This window comes from Glycine soja, chromosome 10 (genome assembly GCF_004193775.1).
Source record: "Glycine soja cultivar W05 chromosome 10, ASM419377v2, whole genome shotgun sequence".
Classification (NCBI taxonomy): domain Eukaryota; kingdom Viridiplantae; phylum Streptophyta; class Magnoliopsida; order Fabales; family Fabaceae; genus Glycine; species Glycine soja.
In genome coordinates, this window is record NC_041011.1 from 199,668 (window position 1) to 222,837 (window position 23,170).

Here is a 23,170-nt window from a genome sequence, read left to right on the forward strand (position 1 = left end):
TGTGGTCTTTTGAAAGATAAGAGTTCTTGAAAAACAAAGTTTCCTATAATTTTCCCAGGAAACATTGACTTGCTCAAAGTCTTTTCTACCCTCATCAGACATCTTCACAACCCCATTTGATTTGGTTCTTGCTTATCCCCACCAGCTTGCTGGGAAATGATTATACATGTTGAATTGAACGAGAATGATACTATAATGAAAGGGAACGTACCTGCTACGCTTTTTGTTTGTTTCCTCTCCTAACATATAAATAGTATGTTGTACTCAGGAATTTATTGTAAGAATTTTGTGTTTCGTTCAGTCTTTCAAGGGACTTAGATTGCTGGGAAAAGATCAATTTGTTGCAGTTCATTGTTTATGCTTGAAAATATTTGGATCTTTCTTGAAAGGTCTTACACGAATATAGTGTTTCTTCTTTATTTAGTTGATTTGTATCATGATTTCCAGGTCTATTTAATTGTTATTTTCCTCTCTTTTTTTTGTTTCCAATTTATTATGTACTACTTTGCCATGTGAACACCATTGTCCTCTGCATATTATAATTATAATGGTTGCAGCTTATGTACAATTTTTTGTTTGTTTCAGTTGGGGATTGATTCTCAGCTTCTGTTGATTTCTATTATATAGCTTCCAGTGTTAGCACCACAAAAAGGAAATAGAGGTCAATAGTGTTTGAAAAGGTTGAAACATTGATAGAAAATTGATGCCCACTGTTATGAATTAGATACTCAAGCTATACTTATGAATTGTGATTTACATTTTGCGTTTTCCATTAGATAAGATAAAAATTCATGTATTGCAATCATCAATCTACTTGTGAAAGTTTAAATTCAACATTACAGTTGATTTTGCAATTTTCAAGCTGACTGCCGCCGCAATAAGTATTACTATCAAAACCTCACTATTCAAATATCACAAATATTCCAAATATGTGGCATGGTATTGGTATCTTTTAGTTTAACTGGTGTAGTTAGTGGGCTAATACAGAATTTTTTTTTTATGCTGTATAAGAAGATTGATTGAGAGGGATTTGATTGCAGGAAAAAAGAGAAGCAATTTTCTGGTGTTGGTTTCATCTTTCAACCTGCAACCTCTGGGCAATACACACTCGGTTTATTTAGAAATTTCAGACTTTCAGTACATATATTGTACAATGCTTGGATTGGAACTCATACCCATAGGAACAATATTGACTGTCCTAAATAGCCAGGTTGTGAAAACAGCTAATGCAGCAATCGATGTTGTTATTGATAAAGAAAGCTTCAAGGTCCTTTCAAAACACCTGCTTGATATTGCACCAGTCCTAAAGGAATTGCAGCTTCAGGACTTGAATGAGTCTGAAGCTGCAAGGGTTACTCTGGAGTCTCTTGAATCAGATGTCAAAAAGGCAAATAATTTGGTTGAGATGTACAGGAACCGTGGCCGCTTCTACCTGCTGGTGAGGTGCAGATACATAGTCAAGTTGAACAGGTCACAAGGGACATAGGAAGGTCTCTGGCTGTGCTATCTGTCGCAAACACTGAAGTCCTATCAAGAATTTCTGATCAGGTTAACAGGTTACAGAATGAATTGCAAACGGTAGAGTTTGAGGCTTCACAATCTCAGCTTCAAATTATTGACAAGTTGAACCATGGAATTAGGGAGAAAAAACTCGATCAGGCTTTTGCAAATGACATGCTTGAGGAAATAGCAAGGGCAGTTGGGATGCCGGTGGAGCCTTCAGAGATAAGCAAAGAACTTGCCAGCATTAGGCAGGAAAGGGAAGAAGCAGCCACCAGGAAAGAAAGAACCGGATTTATTTTTTTCAGAGCAGATCATTGAGCTACTATCTTGAGCTGATGCTGCAAGGGATTATGAAGAAGTTAAGAAACAATACTTTAAAAGGGTTCAGGTGATAGAGAGATACAATTCAAGGGAAAAATATATTCGACCACTTAATTCTTTCCTTTGTCCCATAACTGGAGCTATTATGGTAGATCCTGTCAGCCTTTGCACCGGTACTAAATGTGAGAGATCCGCCATTGAAGCTTGGCTTGATGATGGAAACGGGACTGACCCAGAAACAAAAGAGGTTCTTGAAGATACTACCTTGAGATCAAATGTTCAATTAGGAGAGTCCATAGAAGAGTGGAGAGAAGTTAATTACTGCTTTGGAATAAGGTCTATCAGAGAAAGCCTATTATCCAATTCTGAATTACTAGTGCAAGAATCTCAGAGCCAAATTCAGGATCTCTTAAGAGAAAATTCCATTAACAAGGATTGGATTTCTATAGGAGAGCTTACCGATATTATTATCTCTATCCTTGGGGAATCTAATTCCAGAGATGTAAAGATGAAGATCTTGATCACTTTTAAGGATGCTGTAGAGGGGCATGCAAGAAACAAGGTAAGCAATACATGTGCTGCACTGAGGTGTAGGCAGCATTCTCCTAACTTTCTTCACATCTTTTTCCTTGCTTCATTTATATCACCCACTGCCACCTAGGTTCTTATAGTTTGTGGTTTAAAATGTGTGGGTGTGTTTCCTTGAATATGCTATTTGTTTTATCTTCTTGGGCATAACACTTTAAAAGGAGTTATTTGTTGTTTAGTCTGGTTCACTGACTCCATGGTACCAATTTTTATGTTAGAGGTTCCTTCTCATTCTGTTCATGAATGGGAAGTGGACCAGTGTTACCTTTGAAATACATCTATTCCCAAGTCTTAAATTTCTGTTTATATACCTGCAATCTTGAATGCCAATTTAAACTCAACTTTTGCATAAAATTTTATAGGAAAAAGTGGTTGATTCTCAAGGTTGGTATCACATTATTTCCTGCTTAGGGAGTGACTCTAGAATTTCAAAGGAAGCAATTGATTTGCTATATGAGTTACTTCAAGACCGATCTGGTTGGAATAAAAGCTTCTGCAAAATCCTCTCTGATCATCCCAGTGCAGTTTCTTACCTTGTTACTCTTCTAAAGGGTCCTGTAAGAAATTCAGCTGGGGTATCAGAATAGATTTTGATGGAGCTTTCTGAGATAGACGAGGAAAACATTACAGCTGCTGCAAAGTTTGGCTGGTACAACCTGCTTATTGATCGCATGATTCAAGGTAAGAAGATAATTTTTTTTTTAGTTTATCTTTATTGTGACGTGATCATGCAGTTAACATTTTCATTGTATTAGATATTTTTGTGTCATTGCAATGACAGAAAATACAAGGGTGCCTTGTTATCTAGATAGCTGAGAAATACAAATTTCTTCTATTGTTAAACTTGAGTAAAATGGATTTTATTAAAAACTTCAGTAAAAGCAATGATAAATACCCTGTATCTTAGGAGTAGTATTAGAGCTCCTTATTCCATTTCCTTAATGATGCATTCTAGCTTTGGAGAAAAATCATCAATGTTGGTAAAAATATTTCCTTAAAAAGCCATGTCAAAATCTTCAAGGTTATGTGTCCTGTATGACAAAATTGACTAGCTTGAAATCACAGGCTAATTTGTTCATATACTTTCTTCTTTTTTATGATGCATGTAGTGATTCCTCTATTTTGTTTTGTACATAGTCAAATTTATGCAGTTTTTTCCCTTTCTAATTTGTATCTTAGAAATATTTGGTCTACCATGAACCAAATAAAGCAATTGTGCCTGATCGATGACAGTCCTTTTGACAGAAAAATTACAAAATTGAGTTATTTGTCCTTCTTTGTCTTCTAAGGATCGGAGTCTTCAAGAATGTCAATGGCAAAAGCTATAGTTAATTTAGAGTTGAAGGATTTGAACTTGAAACTCCTTGGCGAGCAGGGAATTACCCTTCCTTTGCTAGAAATGCTATCTGGCAGCATCGAATCTAAAGAACTGTCATTGTCAGCCCTGGTTAAACTAGCAAGATTACATGCCAATAAGGGGATTATTCATTATTGCAACATCTGGAGGTGTGCCTCTTGTTGTAGATTTAATGTTCTCTCACAGGATGAAGTCATTCATTACCATTAAATGTTGTGAAATCCTTGAGAAGCTTGCTACAGATGATGATAGAATTGATTTTTTTGTTGATGGAGAAGGGAAACAACTTGAGTTAGATAACATCATAACCAATTTGCTAGCTGTAATGCAGAGTCCGAACTCAGCTCACTACCGAAAGCCTGCATTACGTGGTCTTCTTGGCATTTGCAAGTTTGAGACTGGTTTAGTTAAGAAGGCAGTTCTAGGCTTCTAGCAGCCAATGGGGTATCTCTAATCCTGGCCCTTCTTGACGATTCTGACCCAGAAATCAGGGAAACTGCCATAAATCTTCTCTTTCTTTTCTCCCAACATGAACCAGAAGGAGTAGTTGAGTACCTCTTCAGGCCAAGAAGACTAGAAGCTTTAGTTGGGTTTCTTCAGAATGAAGACAATGATGATGTGTAAATGGCTGCTGCTGGTTTACTAGCCAACCTTCCAAAATCGGAACGAGAACTCACTCTGAAGCTGATCAACTTGGGAGGCCTTGATGCAATCTTAAGCATTTTTAAAAATGGTATAATGGAAGCAAAAGAAAATGCTCTCAGTGCCCTCTTCAGGTTCACAGACCCCACAAATATCGGGTCACAGCGTGATTTGGTTAAATGAGGAATATATCCTTTGCTTGTAAATTTTCTCAACACCGGTTCAGTAACAGCGAAGGCAAGAGCAGCAGCATTCATTGGTGATCTTTCTATGAGTACTCCAAAGCTCACAGCTGTTTCCAAATCAACCGGTTGCACTCGTTGGAGGTGTTTTAGACCATTAAAAGTTCCTTTATGTTCAGCACATGAGAGTGTATGCACTGTGAGTTCCCCATTGTCTGTTGGAAGCAAATGCTTTGCCCGGCTTGATAAGGCTGTTACATGGGGAGGTTCATGCAAGTGCTCATGAAGCTATACAGACTCTTTCCACGTTGGTTTTGGAAGACTTTCCCCAACGGGGAGCTCGTGTGTTGTATATCTTGGATGTTGACCAAATGGCCAATTCTTCAATATCAAGTCCCTATTGAAGTTCAAATTTCATTCTGTGCAGTTTCTTCTATTTGTTTACTATGCATTATTTTTGCTACTTTAAATTCGTGGCACTTTCAAAATAACTCAGGAGGGGATCAACTGTACTTATTTGAAAAGAAAAAAGTTGTGCAATTTGTAGTTACATTTCCAAGCCTCTATATCTATTTAATTCATTAAATAAAACATATGTTCCTTCCATATTTTAAAATTTTCAATCTGAAATTTGATGTTGGTGACTGTTATAAAAACATGACATGAGTCTCTGCCAGCCTGTTGATCTATCTAGTTATGAAAGCAAATGTTTAGCCTGGGACCAAGCTTCAATCCAGTACATGCCTGAAGTAGGAGGGAATTCATACATTATCCTTCATCTTAAAGGTACACAAATTTTTATATGATCCCACCTATTTAATTTCTATGAAGAGAGAGGTTGACACAGATTTTTTTCATGACATGGTCATGTTAAAATTGAACATGAGAGAGCCGATTCCCCTTTTCTCTATACCTGACAACTGGTAGTGAGAGCACATTGAGACTAGTCATAATGAACGGTGGAAGGTGGATTAAAGAAACTGTTAGCTTACCATTAAATCCGAAAAGATAAGGCATGTGCTACTTTTTTCTAATAAAGCCAACTGATGTAATATAACAGCTCAACTGATCTGGTTGAGACAAAATACGACTTTATCTGTTTCGTATTGTTTATCTTTTGATGTAATGTATGCATTTATAAAGATTATTAATTACATAAGGTATTATGATAAAATAATTTTTTTAACAAAAAATCCTTACATTAAATGTAATTATAGATATAGTTAAGTATTTAGGTAGAGAGAAGAGCTAACACTCTCTTTCTAATATTCTTTTAACTATTGGTTAAAATTTATTAAAAATTATAAATTTTAAATAGTCTCACATCTGAAGAGAGACTTATTAAATAAAAAGTATAATTTACTAAAATTTGTGATTTTCATTTTGAATAAATTTTAGTCGATAATAGAGAATGTTAAAAAGAACATTGAAAGAATTTCTCTTTAGGTAAGACAATAAATCAAAAAATTATTTATATATTTTTTAATTGTTTGAAGTGACATGTTTTGAGATAAATTGAAAGCTTTAATTTTCATACATTAAGAGTATTTACAAGTTTTTGTGAGGTTAATAAGTTTGAGAACTAATTCTTATTCAAGATCATCATTGAAGTAGGTTAACATGACTTGCAACTATAAAAAAAAGTTCTTGTACAAGTAAGCAGTTCTTATGATTTTATTTTTTTAATCAAAATGGGTTAAAAATGAAAACTGATTATCATAATGGATTGGTTAAGAAAATATTTATCAAAATGAAATATTTTTGTCACGTAAGAACTAGGAGACACCCCTCTGACATCTTGTATCTTTTGTTTGTCTTGTAGTAGGAAGCACCAACTATTAGGCGCTAAATATTCCTGTTTAATGATATTTTTACTCAATTTAGCGTTTGTCAAACTGACCCAAGACATCTTTTGACATTAGCATGCAGAAAAATAAAAATTGCTTATTTTATTAATTTTTTTAAAAAATAAATTTAAATAAACTCGCCCATATTCTGTTTTCATTCATATGTGCTTTGTTAATATTTATTTCAATTTTTAGTTAAGATTATAAAATATAAGTAAAAAAATGAAGAGTATATTATAATTACAAAGTTTACAATGAAATACAATTATATAATGAAAGATTAAACAATCATTCAAACAATGTTACAATTATAATTCAGTTGGTTAAGTAAGATGTGAATTGTTATAAATCTTTTTATTTGATTCCTACGAATAAAAAATAATAATAATGATACTTTAGATAAAGTAATATTATGACTAAATGAATCTCCTTTATTATAATACAAATATATAATATAAATAAATTGAAGCCTAAAACCGTGCCATTGGGATACTTGAAAGAATTATGTACAAATGAATTCTTAAAAAATATTATATATAAAAAATTGAGGTTTAAATGATTTTTTGTCTCAAAAAGATATTTTTTTTAAAGTCAAAACTTTTGTTCAATATTAGACGACAATAACGTATATAAAGAGGTATAAGAGAAAAAAAGTGTAACTATTTTTATTTATCATGATTTGTAATATATTATAACAATACTAAAATGCATACTTGTATTACTTTATTTTTCATATCCAAAAGAAATTAAAATATATACTCCTATTATTACATTCTTTGTTATTAACATCCCTTTTTTCTTAATTAATTATACATTTTTTCTTATTAGAAGTAGTTTCATCAATATAACACAAACATGATTGGTTAGGATTAATTTTATAGGTGTCTTGTGTTGACTTGACCGACTCTAAATTAAGTGAAAATATTACATAATGTTAGTTATTAAACATAAATATTCAGCGTTTACTAAACTGACGCTAAATACTTAACGAGATAAGACTTATCAATATAGTGTATCCGGTTACATGACAAATAACAAACACAAAGTATCACCCAAGGTGTAGCTCCTACTTCCTACAAGATAAAAATTGCACATTTTAATAAATATTTTCTTAACCAACTATTATGATAATTAATTTTAATTTTTAACCCATTTTAATAAATCACCCTGATTAAAATAATATGCCCGACCTATTTTAAGTTCTTGAATGATTACACTATTGAAATAAAAAGTTATTAAAGTTCTTAAATTTAATATGGCACGGTAGGATTTACTAAAAGTGAGTTAAAAATCCTCGCTTCAAGTGCACCATTGAATATGCTCTGACATGACAAAGGTTTTGAGTGTGAATTAATTAAAAAATTATTTTAGATATGATTTTATTAAAGTAATTATTATAAAAATAAATAATTTTATCATATTTCAATCTATAATTATATGACTGTATAAAAAATATTTTGTTGTTAGTATATTTTAATTAAATTCTAAATTAAAATACTCAAAATTTTAATTAAGGCCGATAATAACATAACAAGTCAACAATTAAGTCCCTTTATTAAGGCCCTCCCGTAAGACCAGTAAAGAGCTGAAATAGGGATGCCAATTTGCTAACAGCAAGAAAAGTGTCTATTCTTTTTGCTCCTGGCTTTATTATGGTTTGTTGTTGATGTCTTCTCAATCATTGAAATTCGAATGTGACATTTTCTGTTGTGAAACCAACAGTAAGAAGAGTGATGACTATTATTGCGTATTTGAATGAGCACTTAAAAACTTAATTTTATATGACTTTGAATTTACAACTTTTAATTAAAATTGAATTTGAAGTGAAACTAGTTACGTATAGAAACTTTTATCTAAGAAATAATTTTTTTATGAAACTTAATATAAAATTCTAACTCAAGTCAAAATTACATATTCATGCTTTTAGTCAAATATACCTTTAGGCGGTGTTTGATTAAAAAGAGAGAAAAGAAATAAAAAAGATATTGTGTGGATCACACCCAAATCTCACGTATTCAATATTCTGTTTTAATTATAAAAAAAAAAATCATCTTCTATTCTTATACTTTTAACCAAACATAACATGAGGAAAAAGTTATTATATTCGTAAATTCGAACAATCAAACATTATTTTTTTCTCTCACTAGATCACGTTCCCTGCATCCAAACTTGATTTTCAAGTCCTCCACCATTTACAAATTACAAACATATCATGTTCGACAACTCTAATGACAGCATTACAGATAGAAAACACAGGACTTTGGAGCAACATATACAACTAGCATGTCTACAACATGCTAGCTATATGTTTCAAAAGTCAAAACACAGTAACGAACATTCATTCAGCAAGTTCCTGTGTTCCTTTCAAATTAATTTGGAGTGGGGTTATGCAAACGTGTAGTGTTATATATACGTGGAGTTTTGGACCCTATAGTACCTGTTGCATGTCATTAGTATGTAGTTATCGTTTAGCTACCGTTCTAAAGGGTGTACGTACGTAGTTCTATTTGACAAATCAAATTATCAAAGAATGTTAGAACAATAGATACTTCTAGTAAAAATTCAAATCTTGATTCTTCATATTGTAAGTGATTAGTCTATTATGCTAAATTCAACCTCTTTCAGTAAATATAAATCATGTAATTATACGATCAAGATTAAAATTTAATTTTATTCACATATTCATGTCACATTTTATTATTTATAAATCATAAAATTATATAACAATATTTCTTTAAATTAAAACACTTTATTTATATTTTTACTTATTTTTTTATGGAAATATGTTGCATACAGTGAGAAAATACTGATTTGAAAAGTATCTAACTAGAGCCATGTATTTTGCAGCAACATTGATTTTGAAAGCAAACACCACCCTTGTTAAAAAATAAACACTTATTATAACAAGATTTATTATCTGAACAATTTTCTTCCCCAACCATCAAACTACTAGCCGGTCCTGAAATCAATGGAATGTTATTAAAAATTGTATATACGTCATAGTTTTGGTTTTAATAAACTCATATGCAAGTGTTTAGTAGTTCATACCAATAAGTTTATTTATCATTAATCCATGAGTACCAACAATTATATAGTACAAAACTACAAATAGAACAAGAATTATCCTTTTCTTTTTAATATAAAACCCAATGGGGTTAGCGGTTAGCCTAGTGATGGAGGCTGGGATATATAAATGCATAATGATCGATTTAGGATCAATTTATTGTGATTATAAATAAAAGAAACTTTGTTTAAGGTAAATGCATGCATGGATAAATAATTTTATTGAATAGGAATATATTAATCTTTCACTTACAAAATATATTATTATTCTCTCATAAAATAGTTAAAATAGTAAATCGATTAATATTGTATCTCATTTTTAAATATAAATTGTACATGTTTGGATAAAATTGAAATATTACTTTTAAAATATTTATCGAGGTTTCAGAAAAAAAAAATGTTCTATTTTGCATTTTCTGTTTTTGTTAGGGGTGTTCATGATCCAATAAGTCCCATTAACTTGTCTCCACCCGAGATTAATTTTAACATAATGTTAATATATTTTAAAATATATCTTAATTATAGTTATATATACTTCTTTAGTTTTACAATAATTATACATAATTTTCTCTCGCTTTCTCTTCTCTCTTTTTTCATTCTCTCTCAAAAGATTTCTTTTAAGTTAATGAAAATTAAAAACCTCAAATTATCAATAATTTATACAACATTATATTTTGTGTTTATCTCTCTTTTTCATCCCATTATTTATTATATTTTAAATTTATCTTTCTTTTCTTTCTTTTTCTCTCTCACTTGTATATTTTGTTGTATAATTTATATAAAAAAAAAAAAAGTAAACTAAATTCACCCTAAGATTATTACCTGAAGTAAAAAGGAAAGCGATGCATACAATTAGCAAGAACGTTGAACTCATGATTTTGGTAACCATTCTGCGAGCTTGAACGAACTTGTGTTCTCCCGCTTCTTATATAATATAGGGTTTAACATAGAACTAAGGTCCTCCGTTGTTAAGAAACAACTACTACAGTGCTGCATTTCTTATTTAACGGTCTTAACATTTATTTGAGAAAAACCCATCACCATAGTTAAAAATTGATCTACCGTTAAACATTTCTTATTTAATTTTTAACTGCAGAGCATCTTGTGGACGTACTACATCGATCTTCTGGAGTTAAGAAACAACTCCACAGTGGTGCAATTCTTATTTAACGGTTTTACATTTATTTGAAAAAAATAAAATGATCACCACATACTTAAAAATTTATCTACCATTAAACATTTGCTGCGTTTTTGGTAGTTTAATTTTAAACTGCAGAGAGCATTTGGTTCCTTTAATTTTGGACTAAGATACTCTGGAGTTAAGAAACAATTGCATAGTGGTGCATGATTTTTTAAGTACTTATGTGATCAGTAAATCGTTTTTAATGCTAGACTATTTATATATAGTTATATGTTTCAATTTTGATGTTTTTAAGTTCTTAAAATATAATTATTCTTATTTGATGCACCCTATATATACATAATTACACATACAAGAAAAGATGACTTCATCAATATTAATAGACAAAAGTGGTAATTATTTATATCTCTTAATCTAAATTTAAATTCTGATATTAGATATGAAATAAATCATATTCAAATCTTTAATGTCTAGTCACGGTTATGAATATTATTATTGCTTGCAAGAGCGAATATTTTGTATCAATATAAAGTCTGAAAATAAAAAATCTTTTCACTCGCTTTCACGGGAGATAAGCATTATGGTAGGAAGCAAATCAAAATAATTGCACTCTAGAGCATTAATATCTCTTCTTTTTTTATGCTGCCTTTCAAGAAAAAAAATCTCTCTTTTATGCAGAGCATTAATATCTCTTGAAAATATATCAGATCAAATAATTAATATTTTTTATTTGTAAGAATTAAAAATGATACCAAAAAATTTATAACAATTACATATTCTTTTTGATTAAATAAGTCAAATTCTTTTGGTGGATCAAAGATAATATATGAATAATGAGGTATTAAATCTATAAAAAAAAAAGAGAGAGATATTATGATATATAAAAAAGGGGAAAGTGATATATGGCAGGTTGTTCCGTGTGAGGCATGCTTTCCAACATTTATAATTTCCCAATGTATGGAGCTGTGAATAATAATCTTATACGCCCAAAAACGTCTCTATAAATGACTTAGTATATATTTTTTTGAAGCATTTGGGCGCAGAAATGTGAAATGAGGTTCAGACGCTGCAACAACTAGCGTTGGGCATTGGTAGTTGTTTGGTGGGAAGCTTTTCCATTTAAGAGAGAAATAGTTAAGAGTTTGTTAGACGAAGGTGTCAATTGATGGATTGCATTATTCAAGCACGCATCCAGAGATAGAGAGAAAAAGTCAAACAATGGATACCTCACACTTGTCACTATTTTTATAACATTTTTTATTTTTATCATATTATTTTTTCTTATTATAATAATTATTTTGAAATCCTAAATGACGATAATAATATTTTGACAAATGATAATCTTTACTTTTAGGAAATTATTTAAAAAATTAAAATATTTTTTTATTAAAATACACGTAAAATTATATTTTTATGATTTTTTTACGCTCTTTTATAATTTTTATAATAAATATTTTTTTTTCTTCTTTAACTAATATCCTAAAAGAACTTGTTAGTAAAATCTTAATATTTGTATTGTATAATTTTTTTTATTAAATTTATATTTACATGGATTTCAATTACAATTTATCAAGACACTCCCCCTCCCCAAACCCATTTGCATTGAGATAAATTGTGTTTAGATTCATGATAGATAATTAGAATTACATATTGAAATACCATCTAACATTATTTTACATACATGTTTTATTCTACGTTGATAAATTGATTCTAAATTAAAAAAAATTTAAATGTTTTTTGTGTTAAATTCAAAAATTTATATTGAATCTCATTATGATTTATTCTTGTTCAATTACAATTTATCAAGACACTCCCCCTCCCCAAACCCATTTGCATTGAGATAAAGTATGTTTAGATTCATGATAGATAATTAGAATTACATTGAAATACCATCTAACATTATTTTACATACATGTTTTATTCTACGTTGATAAATTGATTCTAAATTAAAAATATTTTACATGTTTTTTGTGTTAAATTCAAAAATTTATATTGAATCTCATTATGATTTATTCTTGAGTTCTCAATCTCACATGTTAAGAGCTACTGTATTATCTTAATTTAATTTGTAAGATAGAATTAATTCTTGTTTCTCTTGTGGGTTATGTGATTGCCTTGTCGAAGACTTCAGCCACTGCTTTTCTAGTTTGTAGAATGTGCGAAGGCTTAGAGGATTTGGGAAATGTTGGGTTTTACATTAAATTTGGATTTCTTTTAAGGGGATTTCCATCCCATGCATGAGGAAATCGGTTCAGTTATTGTTTTTTTCAGTTGACTTATGATGGATATATATGGAGATAATGCAAATATTTAATTGTTTCCCAACAATCAAATAGTTCGAACGGCATATTATGTAAAAATGAAGCAACAAACAAAAATTGATGGGTGAACTTCATTATTTATTTATTGATTTGCTATGTATATATAGTCTGATTTACAAGATTCAAAAAGTTGAAAACTAATTAACAGATTTAAGGTTATCTACTACTCTATCTATAAACAAGTTATGAAATTCAAAAACTAATTAATAATAATCTTAAGGGTTGTTTGTTCTTTAAAAAAAATTGTATTACAAATTGAATAGTAAAAATAACAATAAAAACAGTAAAACATTTTATAATTAATTATTTGTCCAATAAGAGAAAACTTAATGGGTTTAGATTTTACATTTTGTCACTAAATTCTTTTACAGTAATGTAAATCAATTATAAATCATTAAAGTTTATAATTTTTAAAATATTATTTTAAAAAGTAAAAAATCCAATCATATTGTTTATGATTAGATGAAAGTATTAAAAAAATTACATCATCAGTGTATTTAAATTAAATTTAAAGTTAATTTATTTAGTAGATAAATTAATTACTAAATCGATATCTAAACTCTTGGGCCATTGGCAGATTGATATAGGAAAACAAAAAAGATATATACAAATCTCAGAAGGGAGGCTTTATATACTTGGACAAGAAAAGTTTACATATAAAAAAGGAGATCAGCAAGCTTCATGTATACATTATGTATATAGCTCACCAATTACCAAGGTAGGGTTTTGAACGAAACAAGGGTGGTCTCACCAATCTCACATGCACGTACGTAGTATTTGCCTTTCGATCGTTAGTTTAATTACTTGCTAGTTAATTTATTTATATATTCATTGACTAATAAAAAAAAATGGGAGAGTAGAGTGAGTAGTGCAACAAGAAGTGGCAACAGGGAAATATTAATAATGAACCCACGGTGGAATTAATATTCCTGTGTGTGATGAAAAGAAAAAGCAAGAGGCGCTATTTTCCCGGTTGGCAAATTGAATTGAATGCCACTGCATATTCACAATTAAAAGTTCGTTGGGGTAGTTGTATCCATCCCTCTCTTCCAACTTCACATCCATCCTTTAAATCCTTCCCTAGCTTCTTCCACATTTTTGCAACCCAATTCATATTCATACTTCTCTCCCTTTTTCTAATTCTAAGCCCAACACAACCTTTATTATCCCACTCATCATAACCATAAACTTTGTTACTCTATTAATATTATATCCTTTATACAAATTGTTAATAAATAAATAAAAAATAGTAGTGTTCCTTGATGGCTGATAGGAAGAATTCAGGAAGCATTCGTGTTGAATCAGCACAAGAAAAAAGAAGGAAGAAACTCCCCAACTTTGTGGTATCAGTGAGACTCAAGTATGTGAAGCTAGGGTACCATTACGTAATCTCCAATGCCATGTACCTTATGCTAATACCCCTTATAGGCACAGCTTCAGCTCATCTATCAACCATTTCAATGAAGGAGCTTGTAAGACTATGGGAGAATCTCAAGTTCGACCTAGTCTCGGTAACACTATGTTCAAGCCTCATGGTGTTCCTCGGCACACTCTACTTCATGAGCCGTCCAAGGGGGGTGTACTTAGTAGATTTTGCATGCTACAAGCCTGACGTGGATTGCAAGTGCACACGGGAGATTTTCGTGGAGAGGTCTGGTCTCACAGGCTCATTCACGGAGGAGAACTTGTCCTTTCAGAAGAAGATTCTGGAGAGGTCTGGATTGGGGCAGAAGACGTATCTTCCGCCGGCGATCTTGAGTTTGCCGCCGAAACCCTGCATGGCGGCGGCCAGGGAGGAGGCTGAGCAAGTCATGTTTGGAGCAATTGACCAGCTGCTGGCAAAGACTGGTGTCAAGGCTAAGGATATTGGGATCTTGGTCGTCAATTGCAGCTTGTTCAACCCCACACCTTCACTCTCTGCCATGATTGTCAATCACTACAAGTTGAGAGGGAATGTTTTCAGTTATAATCTTGCTGGCATGGGTTGCAGTGCTTCCCTTATCTCTATTGACCTTGCCAAGCACCTCCTCCAGGTTTCTAAATTTTCAATTTTTATATATGTTGCCCACTGAATTCAATAATCAATCATCCCCTTAATATATATATATATATATATATATATATATATATATATATATATATATATATATATATATATATATATATATATAGTAATAATTCTATCAAATTTAAGGTTTTCCATTGATAGTTTTATGCATATATCTCATTTGATTCCTGTAATATTTAAGAGCTTAGGCAACCATGTATACATTGGCCCATATATACGTATAGTATAAAAGAAATTTTACATTTTAATTCAATCTGAAATCATCATCATCTATAATAAAATTTATTGATTTTTACAATAGTTATCCTTCATTCACTATTATGATAAACTATACAACACACAACACACAGGTCCATCCCAACTCTTATGCCTTGGTAGTGAGCATGGAGAACATCACACTGAACTGGTACTTCGGCAACAACCGGTCAATGCTAGTCTCAAACTGTCTCTTCAGAATGGGAGGAGCAGCAATCCTCCTCTCCAACCGCTCCGGCGACCGCCGCCGCGCCAAATACCAACTAGTCCACACAGTGCGCACTCACAAAGGAGCAGATGACAAGTCCTACAGCTGTGTCTTCCAAGAAGAAGATGAAACAAAAAGAATTGGCGTGGCACTCTCAAAAGACCTAATGGCCGTGGCAGGAGAGGCCCTGAAGACCAACATCACAACACTAGGACCCTTAGTCCTTCCCATGTCAGAACAGCTTCTTTTCTTTGCAACCTTGGTGGCTAGGAAAGTGTTCAAGATGAAGATAAAGCCATACATTCCAGATTTTAAATTGGCCTTTGAGCACTTTTGCATTCATGCTGGAGGGAGGGCAGTGTTGGATGAGTTGGAGAAGAATCTTGAGCTCTCTGATTGGCACATGGAGCCCTCAAGGATGACACTGTATAGGTTTGGAAACACTTCTAGCAGTTCCTTGTGGTATGAGTTGGCCTACACTGAAGCCAAGGGGAGGATCAAGAAAGGTGATAGGACTTGGCAGATTGCATTTGGGTCAGGGTTTAAGTGCAACAGTGCTGTGTGGAGGGCTTTGAGGACCATCAATCCTGCTAAGGAGAACAATCCTTGGATGGATGAGATTCATGACTTTCCAGTTCATGTGCCTAAAGTGGCACCAATTGCTTCCTAAATTAATCAAACATCTTTTTTTTTTTTTTCCTTTTTCTTGTTTTTAGTATGATTCTTAGGGAAGGGGTCTAAATTAAACAAGCTTGTTCAAGAAACACAAGAGAAGATTGTTATTACTCCTGTGGCTTTGCTTATTTCTTTGCTCTTGTAACATTGTGTTGAAGTTAAAAGAGTATGTGTGTATACAGTTATTTATTCCCATGTTGAACATTTATTTCATTATTTTTCCAATAAATCTATGGAAAATTAAAATATTTTAATTGATTTTTTTTTCATTTGTAAAACATTTTATCTGGATTAAGTAATTTAAATTCTCTGTATTTTAATTATTTTAATAAAATAATTTAATTCTCATTCAATATAAAATTTAAATAATAAAGAGAATTAAAAATTTTAATATATTAAATGTTTCAATAGTAAATATTTTTTATTTATAAAAAAATATACGAAATAAATAATTCGTATGAGTTATATTAAAATTAATTGTCACAAAATTTATTATTTAAATTTACATGCGCATTAAATATACTTTAAAAATTTTAGTGTTATATATAACAACATTATTTATTTTATAATGTAATTGACTCATTAGTTCAATTAGTTAGAGTATTATGTTAATCTGTATGAGGCCCACGGATCATCTCATAAGAAAGGGCAACCTTTTAGGAAAGGATAAAATTAGAAAAATGCAAAATTACTGGGTATACTAACAATTTCGTTGGGTACGCGTAGCAGTGTCCTTTTGGTTAATCTAGAGTTAATTATCATTACACAACAATTTTATGGATAATCCTTGTTATTATATCTTTATGATTTGTCATAGGTTGATGCATTGTTGTGTATTCAGCCATTCGATTATCTGAATACATGTATTCGGTCATGCAAGTGTCCAAGACCTCGTCTTGATGTATCCTTAGGCAAAGTACCTTCCGAGTATTCGGAAAATCCTAAAAGTACCTATAAGTATTCAAATCTTCAGCAACCGGAATACCCCCGTAATACAAGTATATATAATATAATAGAATTTTATTAATAAAAATATAAATCTGTATCATGTGACTACAAAAAAAAATGTAATAGATAGGGATAAAGGCAAATGAGGAAGAGATAGGAGGAAGGATGAGAAAGAAGTGGAGAAGTGTAAGGAAAAAAGTATGAGATGGAGAAAGGTGTGGAAGAGAGAAACCAAAGAAGAAACTAGGTGTGGGAAAGAGAAGGGGGAAAACATATGAAATAGAAAGAGAGGAGAGGCTAAACGAAGAAGTGGTGCAAAAGAGAGTTGAGGAGCATTAGAGCATAGAGAGTTGGGATAGAGAGGTGAAGAGAGGAATGTAGAAGAGATAGCTGAAAGAGAAGGAGCAAAGAGGGTGTTGAAGAGAAAGAAGGGGAGGAAGGAGATAGAGTGTAGAAGAGGAAAAGACACGGAGGAGAAATTATTGATTAAGTGATTTTGGATCATCATGGTCTAAATTAAAGTGTTATTAATTTGCTCTTGTAAATTGTAAATTTTGAATAAATTATTTCATTAACTCATTGAGATTGACTAAAAGTATGAATACATCATAGTCTGAAATTACGTAAGAGTATCTTTAGTAAAAAAATTTATTTTAAATTCTTGGATCACTTTTTACGAATCTTATGATGTCACATAAGATAGAAGGACTTTTGTCATTTTTTACTTTAGTTGTAGAACCTAATTTGGGTTCTTGGGTTTGAACTCTTGAGCAAGAATATAATATAGATTTGGTGAACAAAAGTTCTTGGGCTCAAGAACTTCTATTAAGGATACTCTAATATTTTCTCGAAAAAATGGAAGAAAAATAAAAGTGTGAAAGTGAGAAAGTAAAAAAGAAAAGAGGAACCAAAGAGAGAGAAAGATAGAGGGGCAATATAGATACAATATGTACTTTTAATTAATTAAAAAGATAAATAACAAATAGTTGATAATATTTTTATTATCATAAATATTTTCTTTTTTCATATTTTTTTAACTGCCCTTGATTTTCAATAATCACCCCCGCACTTTATTTTTAAAAAAATGCCCTCCATTTGGTCAGAAGGGCAGGAAACCTGCATTATTCTCCTTTTACCAAAATTGAACGGTTAAGATTATTGATTAGATATTTGTATAGGTGGTCAGTTGAATAATTTTTTGTATATTGCTAATAAGTCCTATTATAAATAAAAGGTAGAAAAATTGATGATTGGACACCCATATCCTACTTGACACTTACAGGATTTGTAACTACCAGAATTGGGAGGGAAGCAAGTAGAACAAAGGGTCATTTTGAAGATGGTTGTGGAAAAAAAATTATTAGCATATGCATATGAAGCAAACTTGGTTGGTGTTTAATATTGATCGTTGATTGAATTTTTTAGTTATGTTTATGTTAAATATATTGCTGTGAATTTGTTAGATTCAAATAATCGGTGTTTATTTGGAAAATTGCATCGAAGATATCAATGAAATGTTTGATCCCATACTACTAATGGAAGTTTAAAATTTTGGGACCTTGTTCATTTCATAACGACTTTGATCCCATACTTGACACGAATTCAACCATTCTTTCTGTTATACTATGATTGATCTAGAATTGCACTGTACGTTCAAAAACAAATGAATGACTCAATATTCATTCAACAATAGCAATAGTATCGAAGAAATAACCAGCAAGGTTTAAAGTGACATAACACACTTGTGGTATATTTGGTAGAAAGGAGAGAAATAATATTAGAAAAAAAATTAACTTTTTTTGAAACACACCTTTTACACTCTATTTTAATTCAAAAAAAATTATTTTCATCCTTTAAATCAAACACACCTTGGAGTTGATGACTAATAGGAACTCGTACTGCTATATATGGGAGTAAACAAAACTCACTCTGGAATTCTTTGTTTAGATTTCCTTTACCTTCGTTGTAGAACCATGATCCTTTTCATTTTTCTTGAAATTGAATATTGTAATATGATATTTGGTTAATCCCATGAACAATAATTTAATAGTTTAGAAGAGAGAGGAAAGCCAGAGAGAGAGAGAGAGCATTTCCTCATTCTACGAATTGAGCACTTTCCAACCGTATATCTAGGAAATGAAGTTTCTAATCTTCACATCGTCTTAAACACAAGAATAATTCTGAAGTTATCATCATACAACTGGAGTACATGACAACTTGAATATGCTTAAGGTATAGTACAATCCTACACAGAAGACATGTACATTTTGAATCTTCAAAAGTCGTCCAAAAGCCATCCAAGTCGCAAAACTATATATAGCACTGATCACTAATCAAAGTCATTTCACAGTTTGATGTTTACATACCCCATATGCCACGAGCCGCTGCCACTTTGTTACTTGGTCTAGATGTTAGTTCATACAATATCCTCGCAAATGTATCGGAATATCTTCCATCAGTGAAAACTATCTCTGCAAAAGCATTCTCATATGCTAGCAGCAAACTTCTGTTTTGCGGCTCAGACACAAGACTCTCCAATATCATGGCAGATTTCCGGCAAACTTCTGGAACTGGATGTGGCATCTTTATCACTTTAAGCAACCGATCAATAGCCCTGTGTTTGGAGGAAATTTGAGTAGTGTTATTTAAAGAAAATTACTGCCATAATTTCACAGAACCAAAAATGTTAAATATTTTTTTATAAAAAAAAATTGATTAAGGGGATCACCATCTCTCGTTAGCAATCTTCAATCTGCAGTCCATATTAACTTCAGCAAGGTTATAGAGTGCACCTATAGCAGCTGCCTGAGCATCTAGAGCTGGCATGCTGATGAGATCAATTAAGCGTTTGTGTATCTGCGGTAATAAACCAGGGATATGATTATATTTTCTTGGAGCATGCAACAAATTAAGAAACAAGGTTACATGCATAATATAAACTTTAACCTGTGGAAAAAATGGAAGCAAGAAAGGTTCATTGTCAGGATTAATGATCAAACGCCCAAGTAATTCAGCAGCAGCACAATGCCATGCTTTGACTGCAGATTCCAACATCCCCATGATGGCCTGAACTGCACGTTTTTCTCTGTAAGTAACACCAACTTATCAATCAGTAACAGAATAATATTTGCACACAAAAAAGAGCATTCAAGATAGATCAATCACTTACGTTATTTTAATAAATGAAGGTTTGGAAGAGCTAAATATTCGAAGATCCAGAAGTGGAGCTAAGTTAACAATTGTCTCTAGAGCATTTGTTACAAGTTCCTCATCCTCTATCAGCATAAACATTGTGAACATTTTAAGAAACAATTTATAACATAATATTGTATAAACTCTTACAGTGATGGGGCAACACATAATTGGATGATAAAAATAATAAAAAAGAAAAAAAAACTATATTCACATATTTAGCGAGCATCTGGAAACCTACAAAAAAACAGATATTCTGATAATGGGACAGCTTTTAAAATGGGATGGCTTTTATCAAAACAGAATTTGATATAGAATTGATTTTCAAGAAAGTCTAATTCAAAGGTTGATTTTTGTTACGAGGAAAGGGAATGCTAGTATATATGTGAGGAAAATACCATCCTGTTAAACTCCTGAACACCAAAGCAACCGATTATTTTGCTCATTTTTCAGGCAAATGGATTAGCCCGTGTTTCAAAATTGATGAAAAGGTTCCAAAAGTTAGAGAGAGAGATGGTGGTACTAATTTATTTATAAAGCAACAAATATATCGAATAAAAGTTTACAAGTATAATAATAATTATTTCCCAAAATTAAACCTATAAGCAAGCATAAGACAAGATAACAGAATGCTCACACTGGACATATCACATATCATAAATGACTGTTAACCATATTCAAGCCCACCAACAATTATGATTATACTTATATATTCTAAATAAATTTTAATCAGCAAGGATTTGAACTTCTAGCACTCATACTAAATAGGTCCATCAGTCTGTTAGTACTGCAGATAAGAAAATCATTTTATCTCCCGGAAAATATTCCCATATAGTATGTCTACTTCCTAATTGTCTCAAAAGAAAAGCTAATCAACTAAACCATATTTACATCAGCCATGACGTTGTAAATTCCACCCAGACACACTGTATCATGACAGATGAAACAACAACATAATGAATTTGTTGACTTTGCCATCAAATATCATATTCATATCCACATCCAAATTCATCCAACCAAGTCCAGATCAGAATACAAGAATTTTCTAAATTATATTACAAACAATTGGAATCAAGATAGTTCAGGGTAAATTTTGGTCCCTATAATTTTTCTTAGGTATAGGTCTTTCTAGTTTCATACTATTAAGGTTTTGGTGCCTCATGGACCAATATCTTAATAATAAACTATAGAGACCTGTCCGTCATGGAATACAAGGACCATTTAATTTTGACGAATAAAAGCTAAAGGGCCTAAAACTGAAATTACTGAAAAATATGAGAAGTGATACTTAATGGCACTGGCAGGGATAAATAATCAAAAAACAAATAAGAACTAAAACCAAAAATAAATAAACAAATATATATATATATATAAGGACCAAAAACCAAATAAGTGGAAACTATAAGGACTACATATACTTTAAACCAAAAAAAAGATTATACTTTATAGCTTGTAGGTATTCTCACCTACAAGATGATCTTCTATGCATTGGAAGGCTGTTTCCAAACAATGGCGATGTTGGGCCATTATAACTTCATTATCTGGCATGAAAGAGAAGTTCCTGATGATATTTGAAGCAGCAACAGCACATTGCTGCTTTTCTGCTCGCCCTTCATCATCTAAATTAAATAAACTATCTTCATCAAGCCACAACTCAGAAAAACGAGATTTTGTCATGCCATTCTGTTGCGTTGATTCTATACCAGCAGAGCCAGATCCTACACTGCATAAAGAGCACCATCCTACAATGAGATTCATTCTCTCATAATCCATTGAAAATTGAAAACTCAAAAATAAGGATGATATTCAAAATTTACCCAGGGCGGTGGGGAGTACCAGTTGAGCCCAGCGCCTGATATTCACTCCCAAATCCACTTACAACAGAATTTGCACCTAAAGTCCTGATCCTCGTTGTCTTGGCAAATTCCTTCGGGAGTGCTATATCACGCCAATCATCTATCTGTTTCAAATTACAAGACAGTATAATATTAAAAAGGGTAACGATTTGGACAACAAATCTTCTTTGAACATTTTTATAAAAGTGTAAAACAAGATTGGTGGCACATACAACTTGTAGGAGCGCATCAAGCAAGCCGGGAATTTTCGCAAGGGGAGTCGCATCCTTGCGCATGTCATCCTTTTCTTTAAAGGAGAGCAGCGTAAGTGTATTCAAAGCCCATGTTAGCTCATTCTTCAGACCACTTTGAAGAGCCAAGACAATTCTTTTGTTGTTCTGATCTACAAAAAAAAATAAATCAAAAGAACACACAAGTCATTGCAAACAACATTCTGCCATAGACTTAAAAAACAAATATTGCCATTACATAGCATGCATAACATACCCTAGCCACGAATGCACCCCTCCAAAGAGGAATTGCATTGTTCTATGATTATGCATATCAGTAATAGTTCCCAAGTCTCTCGAAACTTCAAATTAAATGGTTCATCGTGTAATTCACAATAAGTAAAAGTACTTCTTAAAATTCGCAAGTGGACTTTTGCTGCCAGTGTTGTGTAAAATTCTGGCACATTCAAACTAAATTTCGTTTTTGAAAGAGAAACTTGAGACCCAATGAAGAGTATGAAGAAATTCAAAAGTCACACGAATGGAAGAAGAAGAAGAAGTTGTGAACTTACCGGCGAAGGAGTTGTGAACGTGAAGGGAAGGACCAAGGAGGGTTGACGGAGCCGCCGAATCCGCGGCTGAAGCAGCGGCAGAGGAACTGTTGTTACCGCTGCCGAAGGGACGGCCTCTCTTCGCAGGTGGCGCCGCCCCTCCTCCGGCGGATCCGCCGGACTTGCCCTGCTCTCTCTTCTGCATCTTTCTCTCTCTCTGTAGGGATTTTCGAGTTTGCGATG

General features: G+C 32.1%; 2 protein-coding genes and 1 pseudogene across 3 annotated transcripts; 2 read left to right on the top strand and 1 right to left on the bottom strand.

The window, feature by feature from the left end:
• Positions 1–895: 895 nt before the first annotated feature.
• Positions 896–5,145, top strand: LOC114369589 (annotated as a pseudogene).
• Positions 5,146–14,059: 8,914 nt separating this feature from the next.
• Positions 14,060–16,417, top strand: LOC114369801 (3-ketoacyl-CoA synthase 11-like). Its single transcript, XM_028327056.1, has 2 exons — positions 14,060–14,998; positions 15,384–16,417. The coding sequence occupies exons 1-2, from the start codon at positions 14,228–14,230 to the stop codon at positions 16,164–16,166; spliced, it is 1,554 nt and encodes a 517-aa protein (XP_028182857.1). The 5' UTR covers positions 14,060–14,227; the 3' UTR covers positions 16,167–16,417.
• A 2,778-nt stretch (positions 16,418–19,195) lies between these two features.
• LOC114372426 (armadillo repeat-containing protein LFR-like) lies at positions 19,196–23,170 on the bottom strand. 2 transcript variants are annotated; one of them, XM_028329965.1, is made up of 8 exons: positions 22,949–23,170; positions 22,380–22,549; positions 22,148–22,271; positions 21,778–22,053; positions 20,289–20,394; positions 20,066–20,204; positions 19,848–19,975; positions 19,196–19,733 (listed from the first exon to the last, which is right to left on the bottom strand). In XM_028329965.1, the coding sequence occupies exons 1-8, from the start codon at positions 23,130–23,132 to the stop codon at positions 19,478–19,480; spliced, it is 1,383 nt and encodes a 460-aa protein (XP_028185766.1). In that variant the 5' UTR covers positions 23,133–23,170; the 3' UTR covers positions 19,196–19,477. The 2 variants fall into 2 exon arrangements, with proteins under 2 accessions (XP_028185766.1, XP_028185765.1); XM_028329964.1 differs by having other exon boundaries at positions 21,778–22,034; positions 22,129–22,271; positions 22,949–23,169.